This window comes from Electrona antarctica, assembly GCF_951216825.1.
Source record: "Electrona antarctica genome assembly, contig: scaffold_56, whole genome shotgun sequence".
Taxonomy (NCBI): domain Eukaryota; kingdom Metazoa; phylum Chordata; class Actinopteri; order Myctophiformes; family Myctophidae; genus Electrona; species Electrona antarctica.
In genome coordinates, this window is record NW_027638622.1 from 744,624 (window position 1) to 763,297 (window position 18,674).

Sequence of the window (18,674 nt, forward strand, 5' to 3'; positions counted from 1 at the left end):
TCTCTCTCTATCTATCTCTCTCTCTCTCTCTCTCTCTCTCTCTCTCTCTCAGGTACAGGTGGGCGGAGTCCAGTGTTGCCAGATTAGCGAAATAAGCAACATGGTCTATGAAAACAAGCCCAAAAGAAGCGACTATTTTAATACTAGTTCACTTTAAACATGTTTGATATTTTTACCTTAGAGTTTAATAACTCTATGGTTTCGATCTGTCTGTCTGTCTGTCTGTCTGTCTGTCTGTCTGTCTGTCTGTCTGTCTGTCTGTCTGTCTGCCTGCCTGCCCATAGATATATATATCTATGTGCCTGCCTGCCTGCCTGCCTGCCTGTCTGTCTGCCTGCCTTTCTACCTGTCTGTCTGTCTGTCTTCCTGCCTGTCTGCCTGTCTGTCTGTCTGTCTGTCTGTCTGTCTGTCTGCCTGCCTGCCTGCCTGTCTGTCTGTCTGCCTGCCTGTCTGCCTGTCTGTCTGTCTGTCTTCCTGCCTGTCTGTCTGTCTGTCTGTCTGTCTGTCTGCCTGCCTGCCTGCCTGCATGCCTGCCTGCCTGCCTGCCTGCCTGTCTGTCTGCCTGCCTGCCTTTCTACCTGTCTGTCTGTCTGTCTTCCTGCCTGTCTGCCTGTCTGTCTGTCTGTCTGTCTGTCTGTCTGTCTGTCTGTCTGTCTGTCTGTCTGTCTGTCTGTCTGTCTGTCTGTCTGTCTGTCTGTCTGCCTGCCTGCCTGCCTGCCTGCCTGCCTGTCTGTCTTCCTGCCTTTCTGCCTGTCTGTCTGTCTGTCTTCCTGCCTGTCTGTCTGTCTGTCTGTCTGTCTGTCTGTCTGTCTGTCTGTCTGTCTGTCTGCCTGTCTGCCTGCCTGCCTGCCTGCCTGCCTGTCTGTCTGTCTGCCTGCCTGTCTGTCTGCCTGCCTGCCTGCCTGCCTGCCTGTCTGTCTGCCTGCCTGCCTTTCTGCCTGTATGTCTGTCTGTCTTCCTGCCTGCCTGTCTGTCTGTCTGTCTGCCTGCCTGTCTGCCTGTCTGTCTGTCTGTCTTCCTGCCTTTCTGTCTGTCTGTCTGTCTGTCTGTCTCTTCAATACAAATATGTGAAGTGAATCATAGCATGTTTGCATCATGCTTTAAACCTTAAAGAACTCCTCAAAGTTTACCTCTTAAAAAAAATAAAAAATCCTCATTTATATGTTTCTGTGTTTGGTAGCTATTATCATTAGGGTTAGGAATTATTGTTATTATTATTATTATTATTATTATTATTATTATTATTATTATTATTATTAAAGAACTATAACTGACACAAATATTTCCACTCATTTTCCAGGTCAATTTACAACATAATAGTCAACATATAGGCTTTGCTGCCGCCTCATGGTGATAACGGCACATTGCAGAATATAATGTTGACAGATGATGAACAGTCAATTAACATTATCTTAACTTATTGTTTAGCCTTTCTTATCTTTATAGCTGTTGTAATATATCTCTAAGTACTGGACCCTCGTCTGGTATTGACCGACAGGTAGTGTGTGCAGTCTGGGTGGTGTGTGACAATCCAGGTGAAGTATTCCTTTGGTACGGCGACTGCGGCGGCGAGTACTCGGGAGAACAAATTAACGAGACACGAGACAGTATCACGCTAAGGTTCAAAAAGTATATATAGTGCTGGATCATAATGACGTAACAATAAGATATGAGACAGAAGAACGTGCCTACTGCAGCAAGGCTGACCTTGCTGCCGCCTAGATGTCTCGTAGCCTATCTATAAAGTATGCTACAGTACCGGCAGTACACAATACATATCAAGTACACTGTATCTCAAGTTCAAGTACATAAACTAAGATGTACTGTGCATGGGCTTGTATCATAACAATAGCTACTGTTAAAGGTTCCGTATTTTATCATTGTTTTAAAGTCCATTCATTGTGTGATTAATTACTCATTATTTGGATGTATTGAAATAAAGAACAGTTTTTACTTTCAGCTTTTCGCTGATGCATTTCACCGCAACATCCGGAACGTTGTATTGTAACAACCACCGTAACTTGTTTCCAGCCGGACCTAATTCTGAAACGGACTACAAACATGGCGGCCTCCACAACAACCACAGCCCAGTGTTTTACTAGTTTTAGTCAAGGGGGCAGGCAGGCTTTCCAACGTTGAAGCTCTAGGTCCTAGTGGTAGGACGAGGGACTACAGGCGGACCCGTGGATTCATGACCGGGAAACCCCGTGCAGCTGGGCTTTAACGTTGAGCGCTCAGTTGCCCTACGTCACTCAGGACCTCAAAGTTGAGGTCCTGGGAGGGACTTCCGGCAGTCTTCCGGGTGCTTCAAAACGCCACTGAGCAACTTCCACTGACATGAATAGCTGGGGGGGCGGAGCTTCGCGCTAGTTCAGTCTCTATTATATATATACTCTATGGTTTTAGTGTTTGTTGCTATAGTTAAAGTATAGATATCTGTACGACATCTGCGGATGTTTGTTACTCAGTGAATCAGTACAGTAGTGTAGTCTGTTAACTTTGTTACTCAGTGGATTAGTACAGTAGTGTAGTCTGTTAACTTTGTTACTCAGTGAGTTTGAGACGTGAGAATAATAATAATTAAAGTGACTTCATCTCCTCAGTGTTATTGTCATAGAAACACAACATGGCCAGACATGCTCTGTTGTCTGCAGGTCAGTAAGGATATAATACTATATAATAATAATAATAATAATATTACTCATGTCTCTATGGAGTAACATGCTCTGTTGTCAGGAGTAAGGATGCAAATATTACTCAGTTTGACTTTACTGTACTTAATTACAAGATACTTTATATAGTTTATACTCCACTACATCTCAGGGGCAAATATTGTATTTTTTTACTCCATTTCAATTATTTGAAAACTTTAGTGACCATGCAGTTACTTTGCAGATGTATATTATTTCACAACGTACACTCTGTTATTCATTCATTCATTTTATTTCATTTATTTACTATTTTTGGTAGGCCTACAATACTTTTGTACTTGTACTCGTTTTTAATTCATAGCATTTAGGCTAGTTGGTAGTGTTTATCATGTGGTATTATAGCTACTTTTAGTTTGTATTATTATAATATAAATATACTATAATATTAGGTATTATAGTATTTTAGTTGGTAAAACCAATGTGTGAGTAGGACACAGGATATAGGACATGATAAATGGTAAATGGTGCATTTATATAGCGCCTTTATCCAAGGCGCTTTACATAGATTGTGCATTACATTCACCCATTCACACACACACATGCATACACCGATTGTGGCGGAAGCCATGCAAGGTACCAACCAGCACATCGGGAGCAATTTGGGGTTCAGTGTCTTGCCCAAGGACACTTCGACATGTAGACAGGAGGAGCCGGGATTCGAACCGCCGACCCATGGATCATTGGACGACCTGCTCTACCTCCTGAGCCACAGTCGCCCCAAGGACACAGGACATAGGACACAGGACATAGGACAGGACATAGGACACAGGACATAGGACATGACACAGGACATAGGACAGGACAGGCTACTTCATTGTAGTCTGGCTAATAAGCCAGACGCAAATCTGCCTTATTATTAGCCAGGCTAACTTCATTGTCCCATCCCTGTTTCAGGAACCAGGGCTCTGTGGGGTTCTATAAACTGTCCTTGTGTCCCATAATCTCTTTTTTTGCTTGACGGTGCGCTGCACAGCGGCAGCACTGCGGCTCAGCGTGCCTTGTATGCCTTAATGTTTTTAGTCTAGTTTTCGTCTTTTTTGTCCGCGTGCTTATGTAAGTTGATACATATGAGAGGTGTAAAATGAGAGCTTTGGAAATAGCTCTGCTGGTCCTGTGGATCATTGGATCCTGTGGAAGATGCTGCTCTGCTGGTCCTGTGGATCATTGGATCCTGTGGAAGATGCTGCTCTGCTGGTCCTGTGGATCATTGGATCCTGTGGAAGATGCTGCTCTGCTGGTCCTGTGGATCATTGGATCCTGTGGAAGATGCTGCTCTGCTGGTCCTGTGGATCATTGGATCCTGTGGAAGATGCTGCTCTGCTGGTCCTGTGGATCATTGGATCCTGTGGAAGATGCTGCTCGGTCGAACTTTTCACTCAGCTCAACACAAAGCGGTGGCAGGAAGAAGTGACAGCGCCCAGGCTATTCTGTGTACAGCCGAGATGCACTGCTGGCACTACGACCGGAGCCGAGATGCACTGCTGGCACTACGACCGGAGCCGAGGGACCGGAATACAGCAGATCCAAGCCACGTCTGTCTGTTGGATAACATCCCGGTGGAGTTGATCCGACATAAAAGGAGGAAGAAACGAGGGAAAAAAGCAGGTATTCGGAATCGTCTACGGAGGAGATTCACCCGCCCCCCGTTACCTTCTATCGTTCTGGCCAACGTGCGCAGCTTACACAACAAAATCGACACGATACGGACATACATTACATTACATTACAGTCATTTAGCAGACGCTTTTATCCAAAGCGACTTACAATAAGTGTATTCAACATAGGTAGGGAACAAAAACTACTAATCACCAGAAGTCTTTAGTGCATTTTCTGCAAAAACAAGCAACCAAGAGTATACCTAGTGCTAAGGTAAAAGTGCAATATATCAGCTACCTATTTCCTTAAACAGATGAGACAAAATAGCTAAATCAAATGAGCATGAGCTAAAACAATTAAGTGTATCGACTAAACACAAGGTACAGTCATGATTTCCGTGAGGCATCATTGTTGTGTTTCACCGAAAGCTGGTTAAAGCCATCTAAACCAGACTCACTCTATGAAGTCCCCGGATTCACTCTGGTGCGACTTGACAGGGGAGGAGGGGGCGGTTACGGAGGTGTTTGTGTATACATCAATGATCTCTGGTGTCGAGCCTACTCTGTCAAAGTTAGGATATGTGACGATCCTAACGTAGAGATCCTGGGCATGACTTTAAGACCATTTTACCTGCCCCGCGAATTTGGTTGCATTCTACTGTTTGTCGTTTATGTGCCCCCAAAAGGGCCAGGAAGAGCTATACAAGCAGCAAAAAACATTGCTGACTGTGTACATGAACTTCAACTGCAGTACCAAGAGGCACCAGCCATCGTGCTTGGAGATCTGAACCAGTACCCAGAGGCACCAGCCATCGTGCTTGGAGATCTGAACCAGTGTTATTTGGACACTGTGTTGCCTGGATTCGAACAATATGTAAAGGATGCAACAAGGAAAAATTACATTCTGGACAAGTGCTATGTGAACATTGCAAATGCTTTTGTAGCCAAGGTTGGGCCACCTATAGAGACCTCTGATCATAATGTTGTGTGCTTAACTCCAGTTTACAAGTCAAAACTAAAGAGGGGGAAGCTGGAAAAGAAAATAGTTAGGACATGGACAAACTAAAGCAGGGAACAACTAAAAGCATGCCTGGACTGGACCGACTGGGACACTTTTGGAAATGGTTCATTGGATGAAATCACTAAGGTCACAAATGATTACATTAATTTCTGTGTCGATTTGGTTGTTCCGAAAAAGGAGATAAAAATCTACCCAAATAATAAATCATATGTGACCAAGGATATAAAAGAGGTAATAAATGAAAGGAAAACAGCCTTCATAAACAAAGATCTCAGTGCACTGAAAGTTACAGAAAAAAAGCTAAAAAACAAAATGAGGCAGGCAAAATTGGCACATGGCCAGCGTCTAGAGAATGTGTTCAGGACTAACAATCATAAAAAGGTATGGGACACAATGAAATCTATGACAGGAATGTCAGCCCCAACCAAACATATCACGACAGACAATGAACCTGGCCTTGCTGACGACCTAAACACTTTCTTTGCCAGATTCGAATCACTGGACAATTCTTATAAGTGCACTGATATACTTAAGGCTGTAACACCTGCCCCCTCAGACAGAATCATCATCACAGAAGAGGATGTCAGGAAAGTGTTTCAGTGTACTAACACAAGGAAAGCCTCCTTAAGAATTTTGCATCTGAGTTGGCCCCAGTGTGGCAACCAATATTTCAAACCTCTGTAGACACACACCCAATTCCTCTGTCTTGGAAAACCTCACACATAAAGCCATTACCCAAAATCCAATGTCCAAAAGAACATAAGGATTATAGACCCATAGCCCTCACTTCAGTGATTATGAAATCACTTGAAAGAATACTTTTACAACATCTTGTTAGTATAACCAAAGATAAATTCGACCCCTGTCAGTTTGCTTATAAAAAGGGTTGCGGCACAGAGGATGCGGTTGTCACACTGGTCCACCTAATTACGAAACACCTAGATAAGTCAAATAAGAATTATGCAAGGGTGCTGTTCTTAGACTTCTCTTCAGCTTTCAATACAATACAGTCTGACATACTAGTGTCAAAGATGGTACAGTTGGAACTGAATCCATACTTAATTCACTGGTATGCTTCCTTTCTTACTAACAGAGTACAGAGGGTGAAAGTGAACACAAGCCTCTCTTCAGCATTAACTACGAATGTTGGGGCCCCCCAGGGGTGTGTAAGCTCAGCTGTACTTTTCACCCTTTATACTGACAGCTGTCGTACTGAGGAATGTCTGTCTGATTGTCGCACCGACACACTAGATCAGTACATTCTAAAGTACTCAGATGATACAACTTTAATTTCTCTTCTAGATCGTTCCAGTGATCCTGGACTGCACCAACACAGAGTAAATAAAGTGGTTGAATGGAGTGATAACAACGCTCTCATCATTAACACAAAAAATGTTTTTATTTTTGGTGCACCTCTAGAGACACACAGATCCCCCATCACTATTCATAGTGAACAGATCAACCAGGTATGTTCATATAAATATCTAGGAGTAGAAATAGATCACCTACTGTCGTGGAAAGATCAGACTGAATCAGTGTGTAAGAAAACAAAGCAAAGAATCTATTTCCTTCGCCGTTTAAGATCCTTTGGTGCTAGTAGACGGATTCTTCTTTTGTTTTTCACTTCTGTTATTATGAGTGTTCTTCAGTACTGTAGTACCACCTGGTATGGATGCTTGTCTGTAGCCTTAAAGTCACAGATGCTGCAACAACTAAACATTTGTTCAAAGATTGTTGGACAACCACTTCAGAGGCTCTATACATCCACGTATGATAACAGCATCCTAAGGTTAGCAAGGAATATCACCTCTAATACTAGCCATGTCTTGTATGGAGAGTATAGGTTGCTGCCTTCAGGAAGGAGATATGGTGTTCCAGCATACAATAAGGTCAGACTGAAGAGGTCTTTTGTCCATCAATCAACTTAATCAGGCTTAATCAGGATTTTGGCCAGAACTAGACTGAGCTGTGGACATTGCTTTCTGCCCTTATGTTCTCTATGTATGTAACTGTATTTTATTTATTTATTTATTTTTTGTCCTGTGTTATGTCAAATGTGTATATGTATTGCATACAAGGCCGCTGGGTCGCAAAACGAATTTCAGTGCGAACTGACAATAAAGTAATATATCATATCATATCATCCCTGTTTCAGGAACCAGGGCTCTGTGGGGTTCTATAAACTGTCCTCGGTCAGAACTCAGACTGGACCTGACTCTGGGCTGCGGACAGACCTTCCGGTGAGTGAGAAACACCTGACCAACTATACTGTTAATATCACCATGGAGCACCAATGTTATAATAGTAAACTAATTAAAAAACGAAAACTAGAATTAAAAAAACATTGTAGTTAACTGAAACTAATAAAATAAAAAAATAAAAACCAATAACTAAACTATAACTGTATTGTGTGTTCACAAAACAAACTAAAACTAACTGAAATTATAGACAAAATACCCGTAGTTTTAGTTTTTATCAATATTTATATGCCTTTCGGATATTTATAATATTAACCTTTTAAATTAATTCGATTAATTTCCTCATTTCTCCAACAAGGTTTACGGCAGTTTTCAGCACCGTACGGCAGCATGTAGCCACGTTTTACATTGCTTGTTTACATTCTGCACTGCCTGAAACTGACTGCATGTTACTTGAAGAGAGATGCAAGGAAGTGCCTTGTGGAAAAGGATGATGGTAAAATACGCGGAGCACGTCTGAAGGGTATATAGGCCTATTGTATAAGGGTATATAGGCCTATTGTATAAGGGTATATAGGCCTATTGTATAAGGGTATATAGGCCTATTGTATAAGGGTATATAGGCCTATTGTATAAGGGTATATAGGCCTATTGTATAAGGGTATATAGGCCTATTGTATAAGGGTATATAGGCCTATTGTATAAGGGTATATAGGCCTATTGTATAAGGGTATATAGGCCTATTGTATAAGGGTATATAGGCCTATTGTATAAGGGTATATAGGCCTATTGTATAAGGGTCGGGCATTCGTGGAATGAGCAACACAGCTAAATGTGTTGGTAGCGCCCCCAAAACATTTGCCAAAATGGCAAGTGGTTGGTATTTATTCACCCTTGCCACAACAGCTTGGTTTGGTATGGAACAGTATCTCTCTCACGGGCAAGACAGAACTTGTCATCATTAAAGGCAATCTCAATGCAGTGAGATTCTGGAGCCAGCGGCGATCCCATATCTTCAGAATCTGAAGAACGCCATCCTCCAGGATGACAACGCTCGCCCCCACAGAGCCAGGATCACAGAGTACCTCCTAAATCCAAAATGTAGGAGTGGAGAGGATGGAATGGCCTGCCGTGAGTCCAGACCTCAACCCAATTGAACACTTGTGGGATCAGCTTGGGCGTGCTGTACGGGCTGTACATGCGACCAACAGAACCAAGTGTTGTTTGTTCCTTATTACTGTGGGATAGTGCAATCATCCAATCCACTAAGCAACTCAAAGCAAGGGTTGGTATACCAACCATTTGCAATTTTGGCAATTTTTTGGGGCCCTACCTACCCTAGCTGTGTTGCTCATTCCACGAATGCCCGATCCTTACATATACGTATACCTCGTTGTATATACAGGTGACAACGATCAACGATTAAAATGATATAAAACATAAACCAATTGGTTTTATCAAAGTAGAGAAATAAAGGACCAAAGTTACATTTCTGAACTTTTGTTGCTGAGTATGTATGTTTAAATGGTAGCCTATATTGTTTGAGGTTTTATTACACAATACTTACTCTGATCTTTATACTTACTCTGATCTTTATACTTACTCTGATCTTTTTTAATCCTATAAACCAAAGTACGAAAAAAACTAAACTATAACTAAACTAAAACTAAGCATTTCACCAAAATGAAAACTAAATAAAAACTAACAAACCCGCTCTAAAAACTAACTAAAACTAACTGAATTAGGGAAAAAAAGTCAAAACTAACTAACCAAAACTATTATAACCTTGTGGAGCACCTGACCAAAGTATAACTTTACAGTTAATATAAGAATCTCATGTTATTTATCACCTGACCAAAGTATAACTTTACAGTTATCACCACCAGGAAACTAACTCATTTTATTTCTGACTAATGTGTTCAGAAGCATTTTCCATAAAATCTTAATATATATTCCACAATCCATGTGTCCATCACTGTCTTAACCAATCAGATGGAGGGAGACTGGGGACGGCCACTGGACAGGAGTGATGGGAGGACGGGTGTGGACTCTGACCCAGACTGACCACGCCCTCTGGTACCACGCCTATACGAAGGAAGAGGAGGATGGGGCTGGCAGGTACATATATCATAATAGGTAGCTCTGATCCATAGCTCTAATGCCGTTGCATTTAGAGCTATGTTACCGATGACTTCCGGGGCTCACATAAACGCAGACCAGCCTCTCGTCTTTAGCGTAAATAAAAAATAATGTTTTTGCTTCTCACCAAAACAAAGGCGGGTTGTGTCATTAGAAAGCCTACTTTCCTTAGTGGAAGCACTCTCATAGCGCGCCACCGAGTGAGCTTTTTTGAAAAATCGTGAAAATGCGGCCTAACCCATTTACCCTAAACCAACACACAGAGGAACAGGTTTAGGGTTAGGCTAACCCTAAACCTGAACCAACACAGAGGAGGAGGAAGAGGTTCAGGGTTAGGCTAACCCTAACCCTAACCCAACACAGAGGAGGAGGAAGAGGTTCAGGGTTAGGCTAACTCTAAACCTAACCCAACACAGAGGAGGAGGAAGAGGTTCAGGGTTAGGCTAACCCTAACCCTAACCCAACACAGAGGAGGAGGAGGAGGAGGAAGAGGTTCAGGGTTAGGCTAACCCTAACCCAACCCAGAGGAAGAGGTTTAGGGTTAGACTAACCCTAACCTTAAACCAACACAGATGAAGAGGAGGAGGAGGAGGAAGAGGGTTAGGGTTAGCTGGGGACTGCCTCTAAACAGAGGAACAGGGTTATTGTTTGTTTTCTTTGAACATTGGATCGTTACAATGTATTTCTGTTTGCCTTTTAGGTTTTAATGACAAATAATTAGTAATAAATACGCAAAGAAATCACTGACACATTTAGTCCTTAGCAACACATCACAAAGTAATGTGTTGTATTTTTGAAAATGTACGGACATTTTTCAACACGGAAACGATTGACGTTTATGATAAAAAAACACTACTGTGATTATCAACAGATAAATGTGTTTCTGTGATAATTGTGTCACAGGCCGAAGGAGGAAGCTGGCAGGAAGAGGAAGCAGGAAGCTGGCAGGAAGAGGAAGGCTACAGATCCACTAAAGGAGCCAATCACGTCTGAGGAGAAGTTCAGAGTGAAGGTTGAGGAAAACCCTCTTCCTGTTTTAAGAGTGAAGGTATGAGAACTACAGACTCACTCCCAATCTAAACTATGGAATGAACTTCACATTACAGTCAGAACTACAGACTCACTCCCAATCTAAACTATGGAATGAACTTCCCATTACAGTCAGAACTACAGACTCACTCCCAATCTAAACTATGGAATGAACTTCCCATTACAGTCAGAACTACAGACTCACTCCCAATCTAAACTATGGAATGAACTTCACATTACAGTCAGAACTACAGACTCACTCCCAATCTAAACTATGGAATGAACTTCACATTACAGTCAGAACTACAGACTCACTCCCAATCTAAACTATGGAATGAACTTCCCATTGCAGTCAGAACTACAGACTCACTCCCAATCTAAACTATGGAATGAACTTCCCATTGCAGTCAGAACTACAGACTCACTCCCAATCTTCTGCCGTAGTCTGAAAACCCACCTCTTTAGACTCCATCTTAGCCCGTAGCAAAGCAAAACGTATGCAAAGGCTCAACTTATGTAACTTAGATGGCATTTTATGTAAACATCACTCACGGAGTCCTTTAAGGGACTTTATTGTTTCATCTTTACAAGGGAAAGGTAAGCTGTACGCAGCAACACAACGAACACGTTTCGGCCAAGGGCCTTCGTCAGCGTTGAAAATGTTGTAAACAAGGCGAAGTGTCACATTTATACTGTCCGACAGTGCGACGTCCTCCCCTGTCCGGGTTGATACACACAACAACCAGCTAAACACATTCAATAGGATAAGTATGCTGCAAGCAGCACCACAACGAAAGTGCAAACATAATAAAGTGAACAACACAAGTTTAACGAAAATGTCACAATATTTGTCCATAACACTTCAGGAATGAATAAGGCACCCACTGCTGGTATCAGTCTTTAAGTCCAAGTTACAAATACATCAAATATACAACATTAATAAATAGGTTCACAGGGGTATTGCTCTACCTTTATTTTCAACTAAGAATAAGCCTGTTTGTAGCCTCTTTGGCACTTCATGTGTGTTTACTATTTGCTATGTGAAGTCTTTCTGAGTACTTAACTCTCCCCTCCTCTTTAAGGATGCCCTGTGAACCTATTTATTAACTCCTCTTTAAGGATGCCCTGTGAACCTATTTATTAACTCCTCTTTAAGGATGCCCTGTGAACCTATTTATTAATGTTGTATATATTATGTATTTGTAACTTGGACTTAAAGACTGATACCAGCAGTGGGTGCCTTATTCATTCCTGAAGTCTTATGGACATTGTGACATTTTCGTTAAACTTGTGTTGTTGACTCTATTATGTTTGCACTTTCGTTGTGGTGCTGCTTGCAGCATACTTATCCTATTTAATGTGTTTAGCTGGTTGTTGTGTGTATCAACCCGGACAGGGGAGGACGTCGCACTGTCGGACAGTATAAATGTGACACTTCGCCTTGTCCGAAACGTGTTCGTTGTGTTGCTGCGTGCAGCTTACCTTTCCCTTGTAAAGATGAAACAATAAAGTGCCTTAAAGGACTCCGTGAGTGCTGCTATTCTCCTTAAAGGACTCCGTGAGTGCTGGTATTCTCCTTCTTCTAAAAGTGTTTCTTGACCGTGCACCCGGTAAAATGTTCCAAGAGATTGAGACAGTGGAGTTGTGCGTGCTTCCCTCTTTTCAAAACTCTATAGTGTAGACTCATAGTTTCATTATATAGATATTCCACTGTTAGGTTCTTAGCTTACGTATGATTCTTGGTGACTATTTCTATGTATGTGATGTACAGTATTACCATGTGTTGTTCTTGCTTACTGCAAATCGCTCTGGATTAAATTATAAATGTCAGGTAGAGGAAGATGGAGAAGCATCAGAGCTGGTCTCCCTGCTGAAGGATTACTTCCAGCTGGACGTGAAGCTGGAAGATCTCTACAGAGAATGGAGAGCAGCTGACCCACACTTCAGGATTATAGCAGACATCTTTACTGGTCAGTGACATCTTTACTGGTCAGTTACTGGTCAGTGATAGTAGACAAAGTAATCAAACATAGGTATGGAAAATAAATGCACTTAAGGTGGCCTTACACTAGCCGATTCTTTTCAATCTGAAATCTGATAGCACCACACACTACAGGATAATCTGATAGCACCACACACTACAGGATAATCTGATAGCACCACACACTACAGGATAATCTGATAGCACCACACACTACAGGATAATCTGATAGCACCACACACTACAGGATAATCGGAGCGGGGGCAGAGCAAATATCAAACATTCTTGATGTTGATCAGGCCGATCGCGCGTCAAAAATGCCCGATTATTGGCTAGTGTAAGGCCACCTTAAGTGTACATGCATGTCTGTCTGAGTATGCACAATCTATGTAAAGGTGTGTGAATGGGTGAATGTAATGCACAATCTATGTAAAGGTGTGTGTGTGGATGGGTGAATGTAATGCACAATCTATGTAAAGGTGTGTGTGTGGATGGGTGAATGTAATGCACAATCTATGTAAAGGTGTGTGTGTGGATGGGTGAACGTAATGCACAATCTATGTAAAGGTGTGTGAATGTGTGTGTGGATGGGTGAATGTAATGCACAATCTATGTAAAGGTGTGTGAATGTGTGTGTGGATGGGTGAATGTAATGCACAATCTATGTAAAGGTGTGTGAATGTGTGTGTGGATGGGTGAATGTAATGCACAATCTATGTAAAGGTGTGTGCATGTGTGTGTGGATGGGTGAATGTAATGCACAATCTATGTAAAGGTGCCTTGGATAAAGGTGCTGTATAAATGCACCATTTACCAGGTGTGAGAATAAAGGGATATTGTGTATTGTCTCTTTGCCAGGTGTGTATGAAGTCATTAACATGGTGTATCGTCCCACCAGGTGTGAGGATGCTGCGCCAGGACCCCACAGAGTGTTATTAACATGGTGTATCGTCCCACCAGGTGTGAGGATGCTGCGCCAGGACCCCACAGAGTGTTATTAACATGGTGTATCGTCCCACCAGGTGTGAGGATGCTGCGCCAGGACCCCACAGAGTGCCTCTTCTCCTTCATCTGTACGTCCAACAACCACATCTCTCGTATCCAGGGCATGGTGGAGAGGCTGTGCCAGGCTCTGGGTGGCGCTGCCCTCGCCACCCTGGATGGAACCAGCTACTACCACTTCCCCTCCATGGAGGCCCTGGCAGGTAGGTGGCTGCTAGGAGAGGCTGTGCCTCTGGGTGGCGCTGTGACTGTCCCTCCAGGGAGGCCCTGGCAGGTACCGTTAGACCACGGGTTCCCAAACTGTGGTGCGCCAACACCCTCTAGTGGGTGCGTGACATGAAAAGGGTAATGGTGGTTTTATGGAGTTATTTTGCACAAACGGCAAAATCCGGTAAACACTGTTGTAAGGAGATGTACAGAGCAGCTTCACTGCCTCTGTCTCTCAGTACATTCTGTGATTAATTGCCATAATCATTAAAAAATTTAAATGTAACTGTGTGTTATTATATTTAGGGGTAGGTGTGGAGGCCTGTCTCAGAGGCCTGTCTCAGGGAGGTTTAACTGTGTTATTATATTTAGGGGTAGGTGTGGAGGCCAGTCTCAGGGAGGTTTAACTGTGTTATTATATTTAGGGGTAGGTGTGGAGGACAGTCTCAGGGAGGTTTAACTGTGTTATTATATTTAGGGGTAGGTGTGGAGGCCAGTCTCAGGGAGGTTTAACTGTATGTTATTATATTTAGGGGTAGGTGTGGAGGCCTGTCTCAGGGAGGTTTAACTGTGTTATTATATTTAGGGGTAGGTGTGGAGGCCTGTCTCAGGGAGGTTTAACTGTGTTATTATATTTAGGGGTAGGTGTGGAGGCCTGTCTCAGGGAGGTTTAACTGTGTGTTATTATATTTAGGGGTAGGTGTGGAGGCCAGTCTCAGGGAGGTTTAACTGTTATTATATTTAGGGGTAGGTGTGGAGGCCTGTCTCAGGGAGGTTTAACTGTGTTATTATATTTAGGGTAGGTGTGGAGGCCTGTCTCAGGGAGGTTTAACTGTGTTATTATATTTAGGGTAGGTGTGGAGGCCTGTCTCAGGGAGGTTTAACTGTGTTATTATATTTAGGGTAGGTGTGGAGGCCTGTCTCAGGGAGGTTTAACTGTGTGTTATTATATTTAGGGGTAGGTGTGGAGGCCTGTCTCAGGGAGGTTTAACTGTGTTATTATATTTAGGGGTAGGTGTGGAGGCCAGTCTCAGGGAGGTTTAACTGTGTTATTATATTTAGGGGTAGGTGTGGAGGCCAGTCTCAGGGAGGTTTAACTGTATTTTATTATATTTAGGGGTAGGTGTGGAGGCCAGTCTCAGGGAGGTTTAACTGTGTTATTATATTTAGGGGTAGGTGTGGAGGCCAGTCTCAGGGAGGTTTAACTGTGTTATTATATTTAGGGGTAGGTGTGGAGGCCTGTCTCAGGGAGGTTTAACTGTGTGTTATTATATTTAGGGGTAGGGGTGGAGGCCTGTCTCAGGGAGGTTTAACTGTGTGTTATTATATTTAGGGGTAGGTGTGGAGGCCAGTCTCAGGGAGGTATAACTGTATGTTATTATATTTAGGGGTAGGTGTGGAGGCCAGTCTCAGGGAGGTTTAACTGTGTTATTATATTTAGGGGTAGGTGTGGAGGCCAGTCTCAGGGAGGTTTAACTGTATGTTATTATATTTAGGGGTAGGTGTGGAGGCCTGTCTCAGGGAGGTTTAACTGTGTGTTATTATATTTAGGGGTAGGTGTGGAGGCCAGTCTCAGGGAGGTTTAACTGTGTGTTATTATATTTAGGGGTAGGTGTGGAGGCCTGTCTCAGGGAGGTTTAACTGTGTTATTATATTTAGGGGTAGGTGTGGAGGCCAGTCTCAGGGAGGTTTAACTGTGTTATTATATTTAGGGGTAGGTGTGGAGGCCAGTCTCAGGGAGGTTTAACTGTATTTTATTATATTTAGGGGTAGGTGTGGAGGCCTGTCTCAGGGAGGTTTAACTGTGTGTTATTATATTTAGGGGTAGGTGTGGAGGCCAGTCTCAGGGAGGTTTAACTGTGTTATTATATTTAGGGGTAGGTGTGGAGGCCTGTCTCAGGGAGGTTTAACTGTGTGTTATTATATTTAGGGGTAGGTGTGGAGGCCAGTCTCAGGGAGGTTTAACTGTCTGTTATTATATTTAGGGGTAGGTGTGGAGGCCAGTCTCAGGGAGGTTTAACTGTGTGTTATTATATTTAGGGGTAGGTGTGGAGGCCAGTCTCAGGGAGGTTTAACTGTGTGTTATTATATTTAGGGGTAGGTGTGGAGGCCAGTCTCAGGGAGGTTTAACTGTGTTATTATATTTAGGGGTAGGTGTGGAGGCCAGTCTCAGGGAGGTTTAACTGTGTTATTATATTTAGGGGTAGGTGTGGAGGCCAGTCTCAGGGAGGTTTAACTGTATTTTATTATATTTAGGGGTAGGTGTGGAGGCCAGTCTCAGGGAGGTTTAACTGTGTTATTATATTTAGGGGTAGGTGTGGAGGCCAGTCTCAGGGAGGTTTAACTGTGTTATTATATTTAGGGGTAGGTGTGGAGGCCTGTCTCAGGGAGGTATAACTGTATGTTATTATATTTAGGGGTAGGTGTGGAGGCCAGTCTCAGGGAGGTTTAACTGTGTTATTATATTTAGGGGTAGGTGTGGAGGCCAGTCTCAGGGAGGTTTAACTGTATGTTATTATATTTAGGGGTAGGTGTGGAGGCCTGTCTCAGGGAGGTTTAACTGTGTGTTATTATATTTAGGGGTAGGTGTGGAGGCCAGTCTCAGGGAGGTTTAACTGTGTGTTATTATATTTAGGGGTAGGTGTGGAGGCCTGTCTCAGGGAGGTTTAACTGTGTTATTATATTTAGGGGTAGGTGTGGAGGCCAGTCTCAGGGAGGTTTAACTGTGTTATTATATTTAGGGGTAGGTGTGGAGGCCAGTCTCAGGGAGGTTTAACTGTATTTTATTATATTTAGGGGTAGGTGTGGAGGCCTGTCTCAGGGAGGTTTAACTGTGTGTTATTATATTTAGGGGTAGGTGTGGAGGCCAGTCTCAGGGAGGTTTAACTGTGTTATTATATTTAGGGGTAGGTGTGGAGGCCAGTCTCAGGGAGGTTTAACTGTGTGTTATTATATTTAGGGGTAGGTGTGGAGGCCAGTCTCAGGGAGGTTTAACTGTCTGTTATTATATTTAGGGGTAGGTGTGGAGGCCAGTCTCAGGGAGGTTTAACTGTGTGTTATTATATTTAGGGGTAGGTGTGGAGGCCAGTCTCAGGGAGGTTTAACTGTGTGTTATTATATTTAGGGGTAGGTGTGGAGGCCTGTCTCAGGGAGGTTTAACTGTTATTATATTTAGGGGTAGGTGTGGAGGCCTGTCTCAGGGAGGTTTAACTGTGTGTTATTATATTTAGGGGTAGGTGTGGAGGCCTGTCTCAGGGAGGTTTAACTGTGTTATTATATTTAGGGGTAGGTGTGGAGGCCAGTCTCAGGGAGGTTTAACTGTGTTATTATATTTAGGGGTAGGTGTGGAGGCCAGTCTCAGGGAGGTTTAACTGTGTGTTATTATATTTAGGGGTAGGTGTGGAGGCCTGTCTCAGGGAGGTTTAACTGTGTTATTATATTTAGGGGTAGGTGTGGAGGCCAGTCTCAGGGAGGTTTAACTGTGTTATTATATTTAGGGGTAGGTGTGGAGGCCAGTCTCAGGGAGGTTTAACTGTATTTTATTATATTTAGGGGTAGGTGTGGAGGCCAGTCTCAGGGAGGTTTAACTGTGTTATTATATTTAGGGGTAGGTGTGGAGGCCAGTCTCAGGGAGGTTTAACTGTTATTATATTTAGGGGTAGGTGTGGAGGCCAGTCTCAGGGAGGTTTAACTGTTATTATATTTAGGGGTAGGTGTGGAGGCCTGTCTCAGGGAGGTTTAACTGTGTGTTATTATATTTAGGGGTAGGTGTGGAGGCCAGTCTCAGGGAGGTTTAACTGTGTGTTATTATATTTAGGGGTAGGTGTGGAGGCCTGTCTCAGGGAGGTTTAACTGTGTGTTATTATATTTAGGGGTAGGTGTGGAGGCCTGTCTCAGGGAGGTTTAACTGTATGTTATTATATTTAGGGGTAGGTGTGGAGGCCAGTCTCAGGGAGGTTTAACTGTGTGTTATTATATTTAGGGGTAGGTGTGGAGGCCTGTCTCAGGGAGGTTTAGCTGTATGTTATTATATTTAGGGGTAGGTGTGGAGGCCAGTCTCAGGGAGGTTTAACTGTTATTATATTTAGGGGTAGGTGTGGAGGCCTGTCTCAGGGAGGTTTAACTGTGTTATTATATTTAGGGGTAGGTGTGGAGGCCTGTCTCAGGGAGGTTTAACTGTGTTATTATATTTAGGGGTAGGTGTGGAGGCCTGTCTCAGGGAGGTTTAACTGTGTTATTATATTTAGGGGTAGGTGTGGAGGCCTGTCTCAGGGAGGTTTAACTGTGTTATTATATTTAGGGGTAGGTGTGGAGGCCTGTCTCAGGGAGGTTTAACTGTGTTATTATATTTAGGGGTAGGTGTGGAGGCCAGTCTCAGGGAGGTTTAACTGTTATTATATTTAGGGGTAGGTGTGGCGGCCAGTCTCAGGGAGGTTTAACTGTGTTATTATATTTAGGGGTAGGTGTGGAGGCCTGTCTCAGGGAGGTTTAACTGTGTGTTATTATATTTAGGGGTAGGTGTGGAGGCCAGTCTCAGGGAGGTTTAACTGTGTGTTATTATATTTAGGGGTAGGTGTGGAGGCCAGTCTCAGGGAGGTTTAACTGTGTTATTATATTTAGGGGTAGGTGTGGAGGCCAGTCTCAGGGAGGTTTAACTGTGTTATTATATTTAGGGGTAGGTGTGGCGGCCAGTCTCAGGGAGGTTTAACTGTGTTATTATATTTAGGGGTAGGTGTGGAGGCCTGTCTCAGGGAGGTTTAACTGTATGTTATTATATTTAGGGGTAGGTGT

General features: G+C 43.1%; 1 protein-coding gene across 1 annotated transcript in view; it reads left to right on the forward strand.

Moving 5' to 3' along the window:
• The first annotated feature begins 2,405 nt into the window (after positions 1 to 2,405).
• The window catches only part of ogg1 (8-oxoguanine DNA glycosylase), a 30,403-nt gene continuing 14,134 nt past the window's right edge, over positions 2,406 to 18,674 (forward strand). Inside the window, exons 1-6 of the mRNA XM_079530791.1 lie at positions 2,406 to 2,654; positions 7,483 to 7,567; positions 9,518 to 9,643; positions 10,568 to 10,712; positions 12,525 to 12,663; positions 13,697 to 13,879. Coding sequence (XP_079386917.1) covers positions 2,627 to 2,654; positions 7,483 to 7,567; positions 9,518 to 9,643; positions 10,568 to 10,712; positions 12,525 to 12,663; positions 13,697 to 13,879 — 706 coding nt within the window. The 5' untranslated portion in view covers positions 2,406 to 2,626. The remainder of the gene's footprint in view (positions 2,655 to 7,482; positions 7,568 to 9,517; positions 9,644 to 10,567; positions 10,713 to 12,524; positions 12,664 to 13,696; positions 13,880 to 18,674) is intronic.